This window comes from Eriocheir sinensis, chromosome 7 (genome assembly GCF_024679095.1).
Source record: "Eriocheir sinensis breed Jianghai 21 chromosome 7, ASM2467909v1, whole genome shotgun sequence".
Classification (NCBI taxonomy): Eukaryota; Metazoa; Arthropoda; class Malacostraca; order Decapoda; family Varunidae; genus Eriocheir; species Eriocheir sinensis.
The window spans coordinates 1,718,914-1,740,596 of NC_066515.1; the positions used below are offsets into that span (position 1 = coordinate 1,718,914).

Here is a 21,683-nt window from a genome sequence, read left to right on the forward strand (position 1 = left end):
GCCACAAATTTGGCCCGTCGCTGCTACACGGTACTTGAAATTCCATCCCACTCCACATAACCACAGGTGTTACAGAACGCATGAGAAGTTAATCCAGACCAGGGAAGCGTTTTACCGGGGCTGAGGATAAACCCTGCAACCGGTGAGATGGGAAAGTCGCTCCTTATCCAGTCGACCAATGAAATACCCAGCTGCTGAGTGAGTTTGTGAGACCCTCCCACCCAGGTCAGGCACTACACACAAGGAGTGGCCATACAGGACGCGGGTAGTGGGTTCCCTCCAAGCTTACCCTCTCCCTATCCAGTCTACTCTTCAAACAAGCTATCGTCCCTGCACTAACTATGTGATTGCTGAGTCTATTCCATTCCCCATCACCCTGTTACTAAACCAATGCTTGCCTATATCTCTCCTAAATCTATACTTTTCTAATTTAAATCCATTACTGTGAGTTCTATCCTGCTGGCTAATTCTCAGTACTTTTCTTATATCGCCTTTGTTATAACCCTTGACCCATTTGCATACTTCTATCAGATCTCCCCGCACTCTTCATCTCCCTAGTGAATGTGAGTTTAGATGTTTCAGCCTATCTTGATATGGGAGGTTCCTCAGTTGTTTTGGGTTTCTCTGGTTATTTCTTGTAAAGCGAGCCTGTTCTCTCTCTGTGGGGGTGACATAGGAGTCTTGCACTGTTCCTTATTACTGGGCCCAACGGTGAACAGGGAATATGTACATCGTTGAGAGACATACGATTCCCACCCCTTACAGTTTTACGATGATACGAGAGAGAGAAATAAGGTTACTGTTTCTTATTACTGGGCCCAACGGTGAACAGGGAATATGTACATCGTTGAGAGACATATGATTCACACCCCTTACAGTTTTGCGATGATACGAGAGAGAGAAATAAGGTTACTGTTTCTTATTACTGGGCCCACCGGTGAACAGGGAAGATGTACATCGTTGAGAGACATATGATTCCCACCCCTTACAGTTTTACGATGATACGAGAGAGAGAAATAAGGTTACTGTTTCTTATTACTGGGCCCACCGGTGAACAGGGAATATGTACATCGTTGAGAGACATAATTCCTTACAGTTTTGAGAGAAATAAGGTTACTGTTTCTTATTACTGGGCCCAACGGTGAACAGGGAACATGTACATCGTTGAGAGACATACGATTCCCACCCCTTACAGTTTTACGATGATATGGGAGAGAAAAATAAAGCTTTGCGGTGATCCTTCTTCTGTTCTGCTTTGTATTGCTTCTTGGGTTCTCCTTCTTTTTCCTCTCCTCTCCTCACTTTCGTTAATCATCCATTTTCCTCTTCCTCCTCTTTCCCTTCCTTCACCCAGAGCGGAGGTGTTTTTCCGCTCTCTTCTTCCTCGGACATTGCTTTTTGACGCACTTTTCTTATGATATCGGAAACAAAAATTAAGTTATGCGGTAAATCTTAAGCACGGATTCTGGCGCCCTTTTCTTATGATATCGGAAACAGAAATTAAGTTATGCGGTAAATCTTAAGCACGGATTCCAGCCCCTTTTCTTATGATATCGGAAACAGAAATTAAGTTATGCGTTAAATCTTAAGCACGGATTCTGGCCCCCTTTTCTTATGATATCGGAAACAGAAATTAAGTTATGTGGTAAATCTTAAGCACGGATTCCAGCCCCTTTTCTTATGATATCGGAAACAGAAATTAAGTTATGTGGTAAATCTTAAGCACGGATTCTGGCCCCCTTTTCTTATGATATCGGAAACAGAAATTAAGTTATGTGGTAAATCTTAAGCACGGATTCTGGCGCAGAGATCATACGGGTAAACTGTACATTGCAACCCGACCGACTGACTGCCTGCCTGCCTGACTTAACCGTAGATGAGTAACTGTATAGAGGCACACTAATACATTGACGACCTTGGTCCATCACACCCACAACATATCACATTCAACACTTAGGCCCGCCCTCTGCCCACCTCCAAACACATCCACTTAGCCAGCGGATGAAGAGGTGGATTTACGACACCCCTCCACACCCACACACACCCATTTAGCTAGCGGATGAAGAGGTGGATTTATGGCACCCCTCCACACACCCACTTAGCTAGGGGACTGAGAGGTGGAATTGACACCCCTCCACACCCACATACACACCTCCACTTAGCAAGCGGATTGAGAGGTGGAGTTATGACACATTCCCACTTAGCTAGCGGATCGAGGGGTGGAATTATGACACTCCTCTACACCCACATACACACCTCCACTTAGCAAGCGGATCAGGAGGTGGAGTTGTGACACCCATCCACCCACACACACACACAACCACTTAGCTAGCGGATCAGGAGGTGGAATAGCGACACTCCACACCTACACACACACACATCCACACCCATGAATTTAGGGCCAGGTTAGGTTAGGTTAGGTTAGCTGGTCAAACTCTATCCTTCCACCCATATTAGGTTAGGTGGGGTGGTCAAACTATCCTTACACCCAGACTAGCTTATGGATGTGGGTGGGGTATCCGCACACCCATTCCTATACATTCTGAAACCTTCCCACCCAGTTTTTCTAGTAGGGGGGGGGGGGGGGTGTCAAACTCTATCCTTACACCCAGGTTAGGTTAGGTTAGGGTGATTGAGCTCTATCCTTACACCCAGACTAGCTTATGGGCGTGGGTGTGGGTGTGGGTGGTTTCTGAACACCCTCAAAGTCATCCACCCAGTTATCCGATGATGGGTGAGGAGTGGGTGATCAAACTATACCCTTGCACCCAGGTTAAGTTAGGTTAGGTGGGTTGGTCAAACTCTATCCTTACACCCAGACTAGCTTATGGGTGTGGGTGTGGGTGGTTTCTGAACACCCTCAAAATCACCCACCCAGTTTTCCGATGATGGGTGAGGAGTGGGTGATCAAACTATACCCTTGCACCCAGGTTAGGTTAGGTTAGGTGGGTTGGTCAAACTCTATCCTTACACCCAGACTAGCTTATGGGTGTGGGTGTGGGTGTGGGTGGTTTCTGAACACCCTCAAAATCACCCGCCCAGTTATCCGATGATGGGTGAGGAGTGGGTGATCAAACTATACCCTTGCACCCAGGTTAAGTTAGGTTAGGTTAGGTGGGTGGTAAACTCTATCCTTACACCCAGACTAGCTTATGGGAGTGGGTGTGGGTGGGTGTGGGTGGTTTCTGAACACCCTCAAAATCACCCACCCAGTTATCCGATGATGGGTGAGGAGTGGGTGATCAAACTATACCCTTGCACCCAGGTTAGGTTAGGTTAGGTGGGTTGGTCAAACTCTATCCTTACACCCAGACTAGCTTATGGGAGTGGGTGTGGGTGTGGGTGGGTGTGGGTGGTTTCTGAACACCCTCAAAATCACCCACCCAGTTTTCCGATGATGGGTGAGGAGTGGGTGATCAAACTATACCCTTGCACCCAGGTTAGGTTAGGTTAGGTGGGTTGGTCAAACTCTATCCTTACACCCAGACTAGCTTATGGGAGTGGGTGTGGGTGGGTGTGGGTGGTTTCTGAACACCCTCAAAATCACCCACCCAGTTATCCGATGATGGGTGAGGTGTGAGTGATCAAACTATACCCTTGCACCCAGGTTAGGTTAGGTTAGGTTGGTTGGTCAAACTCTATCCTTACACCCAGACTAGCTTATGGGTGTGGGTATGGGTGAGGGTGGTTTCTGTACACCCTCAAAATCACCCACCCAGTTATCCGATGATGGGTGAGGTGTGAGTGATCAAACTATACCCTTGCACCCAGGTTAAGTTAGGTTAGGTTAGGTTAGGTGGGTTGGTCAAACTCTATCCTTACACCCAGACTAGCTTATGGGAGTGGGTGTGGGTGGGTGTGGGTGGGTGTGGGTGGTTTCTGAACACCCTCAAAATCACCCGCCCAGTTTCCGAGGTGGGCGGGGGGCAGGGACACTGTTTACCAGGAAATGCCGACAGATATAGTTTACAATGAGGGTGGAGGAGCGGGCAGGTCAGCAGCCACACCCAGGACCTTTGGAAGCCACGCAGTGTCACACCACAACACACGAGCCGCCCCCGCCACATGCTTAAAGGGGCGGTTATAGAGGTGCCGACACACTATGGCCCAGCGTATGGCCGCCACCCGCAGCCGCCCCGCCCCGCTTCACACACCCACACACTAATACTGCCCCGCCCTTGACCGCCCCCCCGCCCTCTCCTCTACCTCCGGGCGGGGGTAAAATAGCGCCCCTGTGGGTTACGCTGGATGGAGACATTGAGCAAAGCAACAGCACACAGGAAGAACTGCCCCGCTCGACCCGCCCCGACCCGACCCGACCCGCCAAGGTATCAGGTCCGGGGCTCGTTCAGCGTGGTCAGCACTCTATTGGGGCGGGGTACGGGTGTGTGCCTGGCCCCGGTCTTGCCCCAGTAGCCGGTCGGGGCATTCCGGGGCGAGGCATGCACCCGGCCGCCCCGAAGTGTTGTCATGTTTGGTATAAAAATATAAATTACACGACAGCGATGGGGCGCCGGGGCCGGGGGTGGGGTGGGGGTGCGAGAGGCTGCCCCTGCCCCCCCGCCCCAGCCCCGGCACGCCCGCAAGACTACACACGCACACACGAACGCACACACGGCTGCCTCTATGGTTGAAGCTTAAAGTTTTTGTGACATTTCAAAAAAATAGATGTTGTTGTTGTTGTTGTTTTGGTTGACTAGACTGACGGTATGGTACACACACACACACACACACACACACACACACACACACACACACACACACACACACACACACACACACACACACACACCTAAATACATAATCTCTCTCTCTCTCTTTCTCTCTCTCTCTTACAAAAATAACTCTCTCCCTCTCTTTCCTCTTCTGATAATAATAATAATAATAATAATAATAATAATAATAATAATAATAATAATAATAATAATAAGAAGAAGAAGAATAATAAAAACTGTCAAGGCTGTCCATCAAATAAAACAAACAAACAAACAAACATCTGATGCGTTTTAAACCAATCTAAAATACTGACTAGATTGCGTGTTTTTTTTTTTGTATTAATTTCTTCCTTAAAGCAAATGACTGACGGACTGACTGGGGTACACACACACACACACACACACACACGTACACACACACACACAGACACACACGTACACACAGACATACACACACCAAAACGACGACGGTAGAAATGAACACAAAGAACACACACACACACACACACACACACACACACACACACACACACATAGATAACGAAGGGGGGTAAACCTCAGCATAGGAGCACCGACGACAATAGGTTGAGGCGTAGAAGGGGAGTCAATAGCTTAGGTTAGCCTGAGGACGATAGGGGTGGACATTGAAGGAGTGTAGAGAGGTGTAGACGCGACATTCGAAAGTGTAGATAGGGGTAGAAAACGAAGGTGTGTAGATAGGGATAGAGGTGTCATCCGAAGGTCGAAAGTGCAGATAAAGTATAGATACACCGCCTCGCACTCCGCCGACGATAGGTAGATAACGACGGTGTGTAGATGGGGGCAGCGTCATCGTCCGAAGGTGGAAATAGCCGATGATAGGTTAGGATTCATATTTCATCCTCTTGAACGCCGGCAGCATCCCCGCGTCGTCTTCAGCCCGGTGGTGCGTCGTCGTCTGTCCGTTAAACACCATGAAGCTTCCACTAGCACTGTTGTTGTTGTTGTTGTTGGTGGAGGTGGTGGTGGGGGTGGAGGAGGTGGAGGTGGAGTCGCTGGTGGAGGTGGCTTTGTTGGTGCTCCCCAGGCCCTGTTGGTGGTGACGATGGGTGAGTGATGATGATGGGGTGGAGGAAGGGAGAGAAGGGAAGGAAATGGAGGGAGAGGAAGGGAGAGAAGGGAAGGAAATGGAGAGATAGTGAAGGAAGGGAGGAAAGAAAGGAAGGAGAGGAGGAAGAAAAGAAGATGAAGGGAAGGAAAGAGAGGAAGAGGGGAAGGAAGGGAGGGAGAGAAGGGAAGGAAATGGAGAGAGAGAGATGTAAATGAGGGAAAGGAAGGGAGGAAGAGGAGGGAATGGAGAGAAAGAGGAAGAAAGGAAGAAGAGGGAGGGAAGGAGAGGAAGGGAGGAAGGGTCAAAAGATGGAAGGAGAAGAGAGGGAGAAGGAAGAAGAGGAAGGAAGAAGGAGAAGAAGGAAAAGATTAAAGAAAGAAAATCAGAGACACACACACACACACACACACACACACACACACACACACACACACACACACACACACCCTTCCTTCTCCTCCCTTCCTTCCTCTTCCCTCCCCTTCCTTACCCTCCCTTCCCCTCTCCCTTAACCCCTCCTTCCCCTTACTCTTCCCTCCCCTTCCTTACCCTCCCTTCCCTTCCCTTCCTTACCCTCTCCCTTCCCTTCCCTTCCTCTTCCTTCCCCTCTCCCTTACCTCCCTCCCTCCCCACACAATAACCCCTTCCTCCTCCCTTCCCTTCCCTTCCTTAACCCCTCACCTCTCTTTCCCTCTCCCTTCCTCCTCCTCTGTCCCTTCCCTTCCTTCCCTTTCCCTTCCTTAACCCCTCACCTCTCTTTCCCTCTCCCTTCCTCTTCCTTCCCCTTCCCCCCCCTCCTCCCCTCCTTCCCCTTCCTCCCCCTCCCTCCCTTCCCTTCCTTACCTGGGATATTACAGCGATGGGGGTCAGTCCGAGGGAGGATGCCACCCGATGCTCCACCAGGTAAAACATATACTCGTCATACAGCAGGCGGATCAGGTGGAATGACCCGAAGGAGGCGGCACTGCGGAGGGTGAGGTCGCGGATCACCATGGAGCTGTGGAGTGAGGTGGAGTTAGTGTGGAAGGGTGGATGATTGAGTTTGATGTCCACTCTTAATCTGGTTCTGTTCCTTCCTTTCTTCCTTTCTTCCTTCCTTTCCTTCCTTCCTTTCTTCTTTCCCTTCCTTTCCTCTTCTTTCCTTCCTTCCTTCCTTCCTTTCCTTCTTCCTCCTTTCATCTCTCTCTCTCTATTTCCTTCCCTTATCTCCCTTCCTTCCTCTCCCTCAATTATCTCTCCCTTCTTTCCTCCCTTCCCTCCCTTACCTACCCATCCCTCCCTTACCCATATCTCAAACCCTCCCTTCCCATTCCTCTCCTAACCCCTACCCTTCCCTCCCTTACCTACCCATCCCTCCCTTACCCATATCTCAAACCCTCCCTTCCCATTCCCCTCCTAACCCCTACCCTTCCCTCCCTTACCTACCCATCCCTCCCTTACCCATATCTCAAACCCTCCCTTCCCATTCCCCTCCTAACCCCTACCCTTCCCTCCCTTACCTACCCATCCCTCCCTTACCCATATCTCAAACCCTCCCTTCCCATTCCCCTCCTAACCCCTACCCTTCCCTCCCTTACCCATATCTCAAACCCTCCCTTCCCATTCCCCTCCTAAACCCTACCCTTCCCTCCCTTACCCTACCTTTCCTTACCTATAGAATGACCACTTGAGGAGAAACTGCCGAGCCTGTTTGGGGAAGTCCGCCTTGCCTTCATGTGGCCTCAGAACCTGCCCAACAACCGCTTGCAACCACTCTGCCCACTGTTCAAGGCTGTTCTGCTGCTGGAGTGTCGCCTTGAAGTCCTCCTCTAAGCGATCCACAAGGGCAACATCACACTGGCAGACCCACGATGCCTAGGATGGAATGTGGAGTTGAGTGGTGGAGATTGGTGGAGATGGGGTGGATTTGTTTTTTTGTGGTTTTGTGGTTTGTTTTGTTAGGTTGAATTCCACTCTCTTCCGCTTTCTTCCGCTTTTTCCCTCCTCCTCCTCTTCTTCCTCTATTCTTTCTACTCCTGTTTTTTGTTATTTCTATGTCTTAATCTACCTCCTCCTCCTCCTCCTCCTCCTCTATTCTTCCTCTTCCTCCTCTTCCTCCTCCTCCTCCTCTACTCTCTCTATTTCCTTTCTTTATTTCTTCCTCCTCCTCTTCCTCTCTTCTCTCTAAATCTACACTCCACCTCCTTCCTTTCTCTTCTTCTTCTTCTTCCATTCTTCCTCCTCCTCCTCCTCCTCTTCCTCACACACACACACACACACACACACACACACACACACATTCCATTCCTTCCACACACGCACACACATCATCACCTCCTCCTCCTCCTCCTCCTCCTCCTCCTCCTCCTCCTCCTCCTCCTCCTCCTCCTCTTCCTCTTCCACCACCCACCTGTTCCTGCACGTTATGAAAATCCACCCGGTTCAGGTCCGCCAACATCTGGGAGATTTGGGCGGAATTCTGCAGAACCGCCCTCGCTGCTTGGGCAAGGTGGTTCAAGGATGTGTACCTGCGTAGCGTCTGTGCTAACGAGGCCACAGCGATTACCTGGAATGAAAGGGAAAGTGAGGATGGGGAGGGATGGGAAGGGAAGGGAGAGTAGAAGGAAGGATGAGTAGATAGGGGAGAAACATGGATGGATGAGGAATGGTTAGGGAGGAGGATGAGTGAGTATAGAGTTAGGTATGGAAAATATGCATACCCTTACCCAGCCTCCCTTCCCTTCCCTTCCCTTCCCTTCCCTTCCTTTCCCTTCCCTTCCCTTCCCTTCCCTTCCTTTCCTTTCCTTTCCTTTCCCTTCCCTTCCCTTCCCTTCCCTTCCCTTCCCTTCCCTTCCCTTCCCTTACCCTCCCTTCCCTTAATATAACAGGAATGGAAGATACACATACCCTTACCCAGCCTCCCTTCCCTTCCCTTCCCCTCCCTTCCCATCTCCCCTCCTTACCTTAATGCTGACCAGCTCCTGAGGGCACCCCAGCATGGCACTGTACAGCCAAGACTCCAGACTCTTGGCAAAGTTCCGGATGGCCTGAGTCAGCGTGGAGGGGATGGATCGAAGCACATCAGGGATCAACACTTCCACCAGGTTTTGGTAGAACTGGTAATCAAAGTTCCGGATGTACTCCAGCACCGGGGGGGAGCGCAGCAGGGCCTGGGGGAGACTGGGGGTTACTGGGGAGAAGGGTGAGGAGAGATTGGGGGAAGAGAGAGCAGTGAGGATCGGAGGAGGAAGGGAGAGAAAGTATGATTTTTAGGGAGGTACTGAGGGACTGGGGGAGTGTTACAGGGCCTGGGGAGTTACTGGGGGAAGGGTGACAAGACTGGGGAGTGGGGGGGGGGAGAGGGAGGGGGAGAAATGGTTTGAAAAGGGAGGGAAGGGAGAGAAAGTGCAGTTTTAGGGCGGATATGAAGTACTGGGGAGATAGGGTGACACTGGGGGAAGGGTGACAAGACTGGGAGTGGGGGAGTGGGGGGGAGAAATGGTTTGAAAAGGGAGGGAAGGGAGAGAAAGTGCAGTTTTAGGGAGGAAATGGAGTACTGGGGGACTGGGGGAGATAGGGTGACACTAGGGGACAAGACTGGGGAGTGGGGGGAGAGGAGGGGAGAAATGGTTTGAAAAGGAGGAAGGAGAGAAAGTGCAGTTTTAGGGAGGAAATGAAGTACTGGGGACTGGGGAGTGGGAGACACTGGGGGACACTGGGGAAGGGTGACAAGACTGGGGAGTGGGGGAGAGGAGGGGAGAAATGGTTTGAAAAGGAGGGAAGGGAGAGAAAGTGCAGTTTTAGGGAGGATATGAAGTACTGGGGGACTGGGGAGGGAGACACTGGGGGTATACTGGGGAAGGGTGACAACACTGGGGAGTGGGGGAGGGAGGGGGAGAATGGTTTGAAAAGGAGGAAGGGAGAAAGTGCAGTTTTAGGGAGGATATGAAGTACTGGGGACTGGGGAGGGAGACACTGGGGGACACTGGGGAAGGTGACAACACTGGGGAGTGGGGGGGGGGGAGAGGGAGGGGGAGAAATGGTTTGAAAAGGGAGGGAAGGGAGAGAAAGTGCAGTTTTAGGGAGGATATGAAGTACTGGGGGACTGGGGGAGATAGGGTGACACTAGGGGACACTGGGGAAGGTTGACAAGACTGGGGAGTGGGGGGAGAGGGAGGGGAGAAATGGTTTGAAAAGGGAGGGAAGGGAGAGAAAGTGCAGTTTTAGGGAGGATATGAGGTACTGGGGGACTGGGGAGATAGGGTGACACTAGGGGACACTGGGGAAGGGTGACAAGACTGGGGAGTGGGGGGGAGAGGGAGGGGAGAAATGGTTTGAAAAGGAGGAAGGGAGAGAAAGTGCAGTTTTAGGGAGGAAATGGAGTACTGGGGACTGGGGAGTGGAGACACTGGGGACACTGGGGAAGGTTGACAAGACTGGGGAGTGGGGGGAGAGGAGGGGTGAAATGGTTTGAAAAGGGAGGGAAGGGAGAGAAAGTGCAGTTTTAGGGAGGATATGAAGTACTGGGGGACTGGGGGAGTGGGAGACACTGGGGGGACACTGGGGGAAGGGTGACAAGACTGGGGAGTGGGGGGGGGGGTGTGGGGGGGGGAGAAATGGTTTGAAAAGGGAGGGAAGGGAGAGAAAGTGCAGTTTTAGGGAGGAACTGAGGTACTGGGGGACTGGGGGAGATAGGGTGACACTAGGGGGACACTGGGGGAAGGGTGACAAGACTGGGGAGTGGGGGGGGGGGAGAGGGAGGGGGAGAAATGGTTTGAAAAGGGAGGGAAGGGAGAGAAAGTGCAGTTTTAGGGAGGAAATGGAGTACTGGGGGACTGGGGGAGATAGGGTGACACTGGGGGGACAACAGCTAAGAGAGGGTGACCGAGAGTCCGTCAAGAGAGAAAGAAGATCGCGAGTAGAACGCCCCTTGCGGAACCCACACTGGCGATCAGATAGAAGGGTAGAAGCGGAAAGGTGCTTCTGAATCTTCTGGTTAAGGATTGATTCAAAAGCTTTAGATAGACAGGAAAGTAAAGCTCAAGGATCTCTTTCTAAAACCGTGCTTCTAAAAATAATGTGTGTGTGTGTGTGTGTGTGTGTGTGTGTACCTGAAGCACTGAGGAGGGCAGGAGGGAGGCCAGGTCACCCTCCTCGTCGTCGGAGAGAGGGTCACAGTTGCCCGGTTTCATGTTGTTGTTGTTGACCAGCCAAAACCTCTTCCACAGAGTCTCCACCGAGGAAAACTGTGGAGGGAATGTGGAGTGAGGAAAGGGTAGAGGAGGGAATGGAAATGTAAACTCCTATACTGTCCCAATCCCTTATGCAAGAGTTTACCAGCATATCCACTCTTTCATCCCTGTGTTGTTCAAATCCCTTATGCAAGAGTTTACCAGCATCTTCACTCTTTCATCCCTGTGTTGTTCAAATCCCTTATGCAAGAGTTAACCAGCATATCCACTCTTTCATCCCTGTGTTGTTCAAATCCCTTATGCAAGAGTTAACCAGCATATCCACTCTTTCATCCCTGTGTTGTTCAAATCCCTTATGCAAGAGTTTACCAGCATCTTCACTCTTTCATCCCTGTGCTGTTCAAATCCCTTATGCAAGAGTTTACCAGCATCTTCACTCTTTCATCCCTGTGCTGTCCAAATCCCTTATGCAAGAGTTAACCAGCATCTCCACTCTTTCATCCCTGTGTTGTTCAAATCCCTTATGCAAGAGTTAACCAGCATCTTCACTCTTTCATCCCTGTGTTGTTCAAATCCCTTATGCAAGAGTTAACCAGCATCTTCACTCTTTCATCCCTGTGTTGTTCAAATCCCTTATGCAAGAGTTAACCAGCATCTTCACTCTTTCATCCCTGTGTTGTTCAAATCCCTTATGCAAGAGTTTACCAGCATCTCCACTCTTTCATCCCTGTGTTGTTCAAATCCCTTATGCAAGAGTTAACCAGCATCTTCACTCTTTCATCCCTGTGTTGTTCAAATCCCTTATGCAAGAGTTTACCAGCATCTCCACTCTTTCATCCCTGTGTTGTTCAAATCCCTTATGCAAGAGTTAACCAGCATCTTCACTCTTTCATCCCTGTGTTGTTCAAATCCCTTATGCAAGAGTTTACAAGCATCTTCACTCTTTCATCCCTGTGCTGTCCAAATCCCTTATGCAAGAGTTAACCAGCATCTTCACTCTTTCATCCCTGTGCTGTCCAAATCCCTTATGCAAGAGTTAACCAGCATCTTCACTCTTTCATCCCTGTGCTGTCCAAATCCTTTATGCAAGAGTTAACCAGCATCTTCACTCTTTCATCCCTGTGGTGTTCAAATCCCTTATGCAAGAGTTAACCAGCATCTTCACTCTTTCATCCCTGTGCTGTTCAAATCCCTTATGCAAGAGTTAACCAGCATCTCCACTCTTTCATCCCTGTGCTGTCCAAATCCCTTATGCAAGAGTTAACCAGCATCTCCACTCTTTCATCCCTGTGTTGTTCAAATCCCTTATGCAAGAGTTTACCAGCATCTTCACTCTTTCATCCCTGTGCTGTCCAAATCCCTTATGCAAGAGTTAACCAGCATCTCCACTCTTTCATCCCTGTGCTGTCCAAATCCCTTATGCAAGAGTTAACCAGCATCTCCACTCTTTCATCCCTGTGCTGTCCAAATCCCTTATGCAAGAGTTTACCAGCATCTTCACTCTTTCATCCCTGTGTTGTCCAAATCCCTTATGCAAGAGTTAACCAGCATCTTCACTCTTTCATCCCTGTGCTGTCCAAATCCCTTATGCAAGAGTTAACCAGCATCTTCACTCTTTCATCCCTGTTGTTCAAATCCCTTATGCAAGAGTTAACCAGCATCTTCACTCTTTCATCCCTGTACTGTCCAAATCCCTTATGCAAGAGTTAACCAGCATCTTCACTCTTTCATCCCTGTGTTGTTCAAATCCCTTATGCAAGAGTTAACCAGCATCTTCACTCTTTCATCCCTTATGCAAGAGTTAACCAGCATCTTCACTCTTTCATCCCTGTGCTGTCCAAATCCCTTATGCAAGAGTTAACCAGCATCTTCACTCTTTCATCCCTGTGCTGTCCAAATCCCTTATGCAAGAGTTAACCAGCATCTTCACTCTTTCATCCCTTATGCAAGAGTTAACCAGCATCTTCACTCTTTCATCCCTGTGCTGTCCAAATCCCTTATGCAAGAGTTAACCAGCATCTTCACTCTTTCATCCCTGTGCTGTCCAAATCCCTTATGCAAGAGTTAACCAGCACATCTACTCTTTCACCCCTTCCATACCCACCCTCCCATTCACACCACACCCCTTCCACACCTCCCCCACACCTGCCACACACCTGAAAGTTATATATGGCCTCCACGATGGTCTCACAGTGCTCCCGGTACAAGCTGGTGAAGGTATCGAGGTGGGCACGGGTCACACCAGTGGGCAAGGGGTCAGATGCGAAGTCAACTTTGTCGTAGGGGGGAACTGCTTGGCTGACGTCACCGAGGTACTGCTGGTTTTGAAGGACCTGGAGGAAGAGGAGGAGGAGGTAAGGAGGAGGAGAAGAAGCAGGAGGAGGAGAAAGAGGAGAAGGAGGAAGGAGTGATTTGTAGAAGGAGGAGGAAGAGGAAAAAGATTAAAGAAGGAGGAGAAGGAGGAGGAGGAGGATAGAAGGGAGGTGAGAGAAGATGGAAGGAAAGAAGAGGAGGAGGAGGAGGAGAAGAAAGAGGAGGAGGAGGAAGGAGTGATTTGTAGAAGGAGGAGGAAGAGGAAAAAGATTAAAGAAGGAGGAGGAGGAGGAGGAGGAGGAGGATAGAAGGGAGGTGAAAGAAGATGGAAGGAGAGGAGGAGGAGGAGGAGGAGGATGAAGGAGAAGGAGGAAGAGGAAAAAGATTAAAGAGTGCAAAGAAGAAGGAGGAGGAGGAGGAGGAGGAAAGAAGATAGGAAGAATATATAAAAGAGAGAGAGAGAGAGAGAGAGAGAGAGAGAGAGAGAGAGAGAGAGAGAGAGAGAGAGAGAGAGAGAGAGAGAGAGAAAACGACAACACAGAGGAAACAAACACACAAACAAACACACAAACAAACACACAAACATACCATCGGAGACGTCTCGGCCGGAACTTGCGTGTGTGAATCATAGTGCATTTCCTGACCCCCTCCACCTCCTCCACCTCCTCCGCCCTTTCCGCCAGCACCCAGGCCTGTTCCATTCTTCCCCTGCCCTCCGCCGGGTGACTGCTGGGGGGTCTGGGCGGTCTGGGAGGGCTGCTGGGGGAGGCTCGACACACCCGTTTTCTTGAGGCTCCCCCCGCATGAGCTCTGGGTGCGTAAAGTCATTGGGGTTCCGTCATCGTTTACGTTGATAAGGGGTGACGATGGTTTGATGCGGATGCCATAGTAGTGGTATTTGCTGTTGCCTCTGTGGGGGTGGAGGGGTGGAAGAAGATGGGGGGGTTAGTGGGGGTAGGAGGAGGATAGTCAGGGTGGAAGAAGATGGGAGGAGGGGTGGCGGGTTAGTGAGGAGGTGGAGGAGGAGGAGGATAAGTGACAGATAAGAGAAGGAGGAAGGAAGATGAGGAAGAGGAGAGGAGGAGGAAGATTGTAAGATATGAGTGAAAAGAAGAAGAAGAAGGGAAGATTAGAAGAAGTAGAAGAAGGAGAAGAGAGAAGAAAGGAAGGAAGAGGAAGGAAGATTAGGAGGAGGAGGAGGAGGAGAAAAAAGAGGGAGGAAGGAAGGAAGGAAGATGAAGGAGGAGGAGGAGGAGGAGGAGGAGGAGGAGAAAAAAGAGGGAGGAAGGAAGGAAGGAAGATGAAGGAGGAGGAGGAGGAGGAGGAGGAAGAGAAGGAGGAGGAAATAAATAAGATAATAAAAATATTTCAAATTTAATGTCCAAAGAAAATTAACATTTCAACTATCACATAATCTAATATCTATACCACACACACACACACACGCACACACACACACACACACACACGCACACAAACGCACACACACACCCCCTCCCCCAAACCCCAAAGGAACCTCATGTCCCCAAAATCGCGTCCTAAAACCCCCGAAAATATCCCGAATATGCTTGTCAAATTAAACTCAACAGAATCTTTTAACTTAACTTACTTTCCCAAACACACACACACACACACACACACACACACCTACCCCATCCCCCCCAAACCCCAAAGAAGCCTCATGTCCCCAAAATCGCGTCCTAAAACCCCGAAAACACCCCTGAATATCCTTGTCGAATCACACTTAACTTAACTTCCTATCCCAAAACACACACACACACACACACACACACGCACACACACCTACCCCATCCCCCCCAAACCCCAAAGAAGCCTCATGTCCCCAAAATCGAATCCTAAAACCCCGAAAACACCCCGAATATCCTTGTCGAATCACACTTAACTTAACTTCCTATCCCAAAACTCACACACACACACACATACACACACACACACCTATACCCTCCCCCAAACCCCAAAGAAGCCTCATGTCCCCAAAATCGCGTCCTAAAACCCCGAAAACACCCCCGAATATCCTTGTCGAATCACACTTAACTTAACTTCCTATCCCAAAACTCACACCCACACATACGCCCATAGCCCCCCCCCATACCTAGTGCTGTCACTGCTCGCAGTCCCGAGGAAAACACCATGCATGAGCTTCCCGAAGGACGCAGCGTTGACCGGATCCAGCTTGTGGTCGGCACAGTGGCGGAGATAGTGGTTGTACAAGGTCGATCGGGGCAGGCTGACCCCTTCCGCTGTCTCGTAATTGTCCATCAACCACTGGACCTGTTGGGTGGATTGGGTGGTTAACTGTGGAGGTGGTGGAGAGAGAGGAGTGGAGAGAAATGGATTAGATGGAGAGAGAGAGGTGGAGAAGGATGATAGGAAACGCAAAATGAATATTAGGAGAGACAGGAAATTGGAGGAAAATAGAGAGGGAAGGGAGCGAACAGGGAGGGAATGGAGAGAACAGGGAGGGAATGGAGCGAACAGGGAGGGAATGGAGGAAAGAAAGAGCAAATGTAGGGGAAGGATAGGGAGGAAGGAAGAGGAGAAAGGAAGAAGGAAAGAAAGATGGGAAATTGGAGGAAAGGAAGGAGAGAACAGGGAGGGAATGGAGGAAAGAAAGGGAGGAAGGAAGAGGAGAAAGGGAGAGGAGGAGAAAAGAGGGGAAGGAAGGGAGAGAGAAGGGAGAGAAAGAGGAGGAGGAGGAGAGGAAAGAAGAAAGGAAGGAAGGAGAGGAAAGGAAGGAAGGAAGGAAGGAAGAAAGGAAAGAAGAGAAGGAAGGAAGGAAGGAAGGAAGGAAGGAAGGAAGGAAGGAGAAGGAAAAAGAGAAATCAACACACACACACATACATACACACACACACACACACACACACACACACAATCATCAAGGTCACTCAATATCTGTTTTTTTATATAGATTTTTTGTGTTTTTTTCTGGGGCTTAATAGATGTTTGGAATGTATGCTCTCTCTCTCTCTCTCTCTCTCTCTCTCTCTCTCTCTCTCTCACACACACACACACACCTGGAAATGCACAGTCCAAACACCATTCCAAACCTGCTGGTATAAACACACACACACACACACACACACACACACACACACACACCTGGAAATACACAATCCAAACACCATTCCAAACCTGCTGGTATAAACACACACACACACACACACACACATACACACACCCACACACACCTGGAAATATACAATCCAAACACCATTCCAAACCTGCTGGTATACACACACACACACACACACACACACACACACACACACCTGCAAATTATCACATGCTTAGAAAAAAAACGGGAAAAAAAACACGGCAGGCAGAAAATGTCAAAAATCAATCAATTCAATCACTCAATCACTCAATAAAATAAATAAATAAATAATAAAACACTCCAAACGGCAAATTCCAAACGGCAAATTCCAAACGGCAAATTCCAAACACCATTCTCAGCCAAGGCGAAAAATACCACGTTTGTTTTTTTTGTTTTTGAAAATTGTGATTGAAAAAAAAGTCTTGATAATTATAGATGTTGATGGATAGAGATAAAAAAAAAAGAGGAAAAAAGAAATTAAAGTAAGGAAAAAAATAAGGAAAATAAGTAAGGAAAAAAGATATATAGGAAATAATTGAAATAAGAAAATAAGGAAAATAAGAAACACAAATGATTGAAAAAAAATGATGAACTGATTGAAATATAATTTTTTTTTTTACAGTAAACATTTCAAGGGCAGAAAAAAAATCCCGCTACTCAAAAAATAAATAAACGTAATAAAATACAAGAAATAAACACAAAAAAAAACAAGTAATTCAGTAAATGTCTCAAGGAAGGCAAGTCTCCCTTTAGCAAACTAACATATAAACAAATACATAAATGAATTGAATAAACATAACAATATATATGAAATAGACACAATAATATATATAATTTTCAAGTTATAAAAAATAAAAAAAAAGGGGGGGGGGGGTAGGTTAGGGTAAGCTATGGGCAGGTCATGATGGAGAGGACTTACCATGGCTGGGGAAACTTGGGTAGCCTGGGGAAGGTTATGAAGGGTAGGTTAGGGCAAGGTTATGGCGGCGGACCATAGCTGGGCACGATAACACAAAACCTTATCGGTGATAACCGATATTCGTTAACTGGAGACATGAATATAGGCGATGCCCGATAGGCGAAAACGATACTATATTGATATTTCAAAAAAAAAAAAAAAAAGATGAATTCAAATTTTCATTATCTGTATTTTAGAAAACTTACAAAACCTGAAAACCACACGTTGACACGTACCTATGGACGGTAATACTAGAAACGCCTGAACCGGTGTTGTGTTATTTGGCGTCCCCACCGTCAAAAGCTGGCGCTTTTGTTTACAAACACTGGTCTCGTGAACTGCGCATGCCACACGCCACGCCGCCACGTGTTAACACAAGCCGCTGGTCTCTGTTTGCGCTCGTTACAACGGGATCACAAATTTGAGGCAGTGGATAATCATTTTTGGGCAAAGTTAAATGATTTTCTCTTTGATATATTGATTTTTTAGTCTAACATAGAAAAAAATAACCGAGTGTTTTAATGTTGATGATCTAAGTATGAAATCTCTTCACCGAAGATATTTCATACCCCGAAGTTTTTTCATACAACACCGAGCGCCCGGCCACGCATGCGCACCAGGGAGGAGACAACGTTTTTTTTCTGAGAAGCGGAAATAAGTAGCGATTATCACTAGATTGGTTACAAAAGTAACAAAGATACCGATATATATATATATATATATATATATATATATATATATATATATATATATATATATATATATATATATATATATATATATATATATATATATATATATATATACGTAGCGGATGGCCGATAACCAAATTTTGTTATGAGCGATAAAGTATAGCGATAACTTATCGCGATAACGCCCAGCTATGGTTATGGGTAGGTTAGGGTACATTAGGGTAGGATAAGGTTATGTTCAGTTGGGTTAGGTAAAGTTTGGTTACATTAGGGTAGGTTGGGGTTAAGGTCAGGGTAAGGTCAGGGTAAGGTCAGGGTGAGGTCAGGTCATGACTTACCGTGGCCGGGGATACTCTCGTGGCGTGGGCAAGGTTGGCCTGGGCATCAGCGTCCAGGGGCGGGCTGTTTTCACTTACTATGTACGTCACACCGTCCTCCTGCGGCACACACCAGGCAGCGGGGGTGTTGACCAGGGGGCAGCCAAGCACACGCACACACGCACACACATGGGTGGTGAGGGGGGGGAGGGAGGAAGAGGAGGAAGAAAGCAAGAGATAAGAAAAGGAAAGAAGGGAAGAAGAGGGGAAAATGGAGGAGGGAGAAAAAGAAAAGAAAGAGGGGAAATTGGAGGAAAGAAAGCGAGAGAACAGGGAGGTAGAGAGGGAGAGAATGGAGAGGAAAGAAGGGAAGAAGAAGGGAAATGACGGAGAAGAGGAGGGAGAAGAAGCGAAGAAAGAGGGGAAATTGGAGGAAAGGAATGGAGAGGAAAGGGAGAGAATGGAGAGAAGAAAGAGGAAATGGAGGAAAGGGAGGAAGAGGAGAAAGGGAGAGGAGGAGAAAAGAGGGGAAGGAAGGAAGGGAGGGAGGGAAGAAATGGAGGAAAGAGAGAAAAGGGAGATAGAAGGGAGGAAAAAAGGGGGGGGGGGAAGGGTAAAGAAAGGGAGAGGAAGAGAAGAGAGCGGAAGGAAGGAAGGAAGGAAGGGAGGGAGGGAAAAAAATGGAGGAAAGAGAGAAAAGGGAGAGAAGGGAGGAAAAAAAGGGGGGGGGGAGGGTGGAGGGGGGGTAGGGAAAACCACACACCATTGTCAAAGTCATTATCATCATCATCATCATTATTATATCCTTCAATATACTCAGTGCAATGATGTGTGTGTTAGTGTGTATGTATACTTTGCCGAGGTGTACACATGCAAGACACACACACACGCACACACACACACACACACACACAGGGTCTCTCTCTCTCTCTCTCTCTCTCTCTCTCTCTCTCTCTCTCTCTCTCTAGTATCTACAGTGCTCAAAATGCTGCAAAAAACACACCAAAAACCATGTGCGTGAAAAAACGTACACACACACACTCACACACACACACACACACGCACATACAGACACACTATTTACAAATTTATACATTATCTATATAACATAAAGATAATCAGATATGTGTGTGTGTGTGTGTGTGTGTGTGTGTGTGTGTGTGTGTGTAAATAATTCAGTATGTGGAGGAGGAGGAGGAGGAGGAGGAGGAAATGTTACAAGATTGGTTGCCTAGGAGAGAACACACACACACACACACACACACACACACACAGAATGCAAACTAGCCCACCTTTCCCTTATACCAATGTGTGTGTGTGTGTGTGTATATGTGTGTGTGTGTGTGTGTGTGTGTGTGTGTGTGTGTGTGTGTGCCTACCAGGGCCACGCCGTGCACTGAGCCACACTGCGCCAGGTGGTTCACGCTTTCATAGTAAACCATCTCCAAGACCACCTGGGGATTCGAACTTGGGATCCGATGTTGCGGCGCGAACCACGAGCCAACGGGAGCTACAAGGCCGTATGGGTAGCCGGGGGGGTTAGGGGGAGGGGGAGGTATATAAAGGGGGTCAGGGGTCACGGGAGGAGGAGGAGGAGGAGGTGATGGAGAAGGGGAGTCGATGAGGTCACGGAAGGTCAGGTCACACGCCCATTTCAACCGTGCGTGTGTGTGTGGGCGTGGGTGTGGGTGTGGCGTGGCTTTACCCTGGTGTGGGCGCCCTTCGAGGGAGCCCACACCCACTGGTACGGCGTTCCCCAAGGGTTCGTTCGCCTCAGGGGGTTCAAAGGTCTGTTGATGGGCACTGCTGGGTGGGCGGTATCCTCAAATCAACTATTTCTAAAGGTCAAAAACTGGGTCAATCGGGTTCTCATATGTGGTATTTGAGGTTCACGGTACAGAGGAAGGGTCACACTACAACCAGGGTCATAAAACTACCCCTGGAAACGCCCACAAAGCCTACGAAAGCCTTGTCAAATGTGTGCTTGTTTTGGGGGGTATCCTCAGACACATCAACTATTCACAAAGGTCAAAAACTGGGTCAATCGGGCTCAGTGGTGGGTTTTACGGTTCAGAAAGCCTTGTCAAATGTGTGCTTGTTTTGGGGGGTATCCTCAGACACATCAACTATTCCCAAAGGTCAAAAACTGGGTCAATCGGGCTCTCATGAGTGGTATTTGAGGTTCACGGTACAGAGGAAGGGTCACACTACCACCAGGGTCATAAAACTACCCCTGGAAATGCCCACAACGCCTACGAAAGCCTTGTCAAATGTGTGCTGGTTATGGGGGGTATCCTCAGACACATCCCAAAGGTCAAAAACTGGGTCAATCGGGCTCTCACGAGTGGTATTTGAGGTTCACGGTACAGAGGAAGGGTCACACTACCACCAGGGTCATAAAACTACCCCTGGAAACGCCCACAACGCCTACGAAAGCCTTGTCAAATACGTCAACTTTGGGCAACGAAATACTGAAGAAAGTGACCTTATAATGAACCACTGGGGAGGAAGAGAGAAGGGGAAGGGGGAGCACCGGGGGGAAGTCGAAACCACAGGGGAGGAGGAGGGGGGGGGAGGGTTAAAAGCTGAGAAAACTGGCCACATGGGGTCACACGAACGCACGAGAGCAACACGTCTGACTCCTGTAACATACAAGTTCGGACTAAGTGAGACTGGGGCTGCTTTGAGGGGGCTGGGGGGGCGTACTGGGGGGCTGAGGGGGGGGGGTTTAGACATGCCCCAGCCCCTCCAGTCCCCCTTCCCCCGGTGCCAAGGCGACCATGATCTCCCCCCCACCCCCCCTCCTCTGCCACCCTTCCCGTATCAGACCAGTTCAGTTTTGGGTTGTTCCACTTTCTTGTTCCACCTGTGTGTGTGTGTGTGTGTGTGTGTGTGTGTGTGTTCCACCTCCACCACTCTAGCTGTTCCACTCTTTAGCTGAATGGGTTGTTCCACTTCCACTCCACTTTTCTGTTGTTCCACGCGTTTTTTTTTTAGTGTATTTGAGATGTTCCACCCTCCTCCACCCCACTCCACTTGTTTTTCGGCTTGTATAGTTCCACCCTGATCCACCTCGCTTCCTCCACTTGGTTTATATGAGTTGTTCCACCCTAATCCACCTTGCTCCACTCCTATATTAGCTGTTCCACTCTTCCACTATGCATATATTTGTTGTTCCACCCTGTTCCACCCTGATCCACTTGGTCTATATATGCTGTTCCACCCTGTTCCACTCTCCCACTTGGCATATACTAGCTGTTCCACCCTGATCCACTTGGTCTATATATGCTGTTCCACCCTGTTCCACTT

General features: G+C 48.8%; 1 protein-coding gene and 1 long non-coding RNA gene across 16 annotated transcripts in view; one reads left to right on the top strand and one right to left on the bottom strand.

The window, feature by feature from the left end:
- The first annotated feature begins 757 nt into the window (after window positions 1–757).
- LOC126991995 (uncharacterized) lies at window positions 758–3,534 on the top strand. 15 transcript variants are annotated; one of them, XR_007746083.1, is made up of 4 exons: window positions 758–908; window positions 1,113–2,772; window positions 2,931–3,094; window positions 3,266–3,534. It is a non-coding gene; the product is annotated as an uncharacterized LOC126991995 (long non-coding RNA). The 15 variants fall into 15 exon arrangements; XR_007746029.1 differs by lacking the exon at window positions 758–908 and adding an exon at window positions 909–1,021 and having other exon boundaries at window positions 1,113–2,787; XR_007746023.1 differs by lacking the exon at window positions 758–908 and adding an exon at window positions 909–1,021 and having other exon boundaries at window positions 1,113–2,782.
- Window positions 3,535–4,716: 1,182 nt separating this feature from the next.
- The window catches only part of LOC126995273 (DNA-binding protein RFX2-like), a 49,465-nt gene continuing 32,498 nt past the window's right edge, over window positions 4,717–21,683 (bottom strand). The window contains exons 9-18 of the mRNA XM_050854761.1: window positions 18,396–18,494; window positions 15,403–15,581; window positions 13,878–14,199; window positions 13,133–13,309; window positions 10,896–11,030; window positions 8,748–8,954; window positions 8,195–8,350; window positions 7,457–7,659; window positions 6,649–6,802; window positions 4,717–5,784 (exon numbers count right to left, since the gene is read on the bottom strand). Coding sequence (XP_050710718.1) covers window positions 5,578–5,784; window positions 6,649–6,802; window positions 7,457–7,659; window positions 8,195–8,350; window positions 8,748–8,954; window positions 10,896–11,030; window positions 13,133–13,309; window positions 13,878–14,199; window positions 15,403–15,581; window positions 18,396–18,494 — 1,839 coding nt within the window. The 3' untranslated portion in view covers window positions 4,717–5,577. The remainder of the gene's footprint in view (window positions 5,785–6,648; window positions 6,803–7,456; window positions 7,660–8,194; window positions 8,351–8,747; window positions 8,955–10,895; window positions 11,031–13,132; window positions 13,310–13,877; window positions 14,200–15,402; window positions 15,582–18,395; window positions 18,495–21,683) is intronic.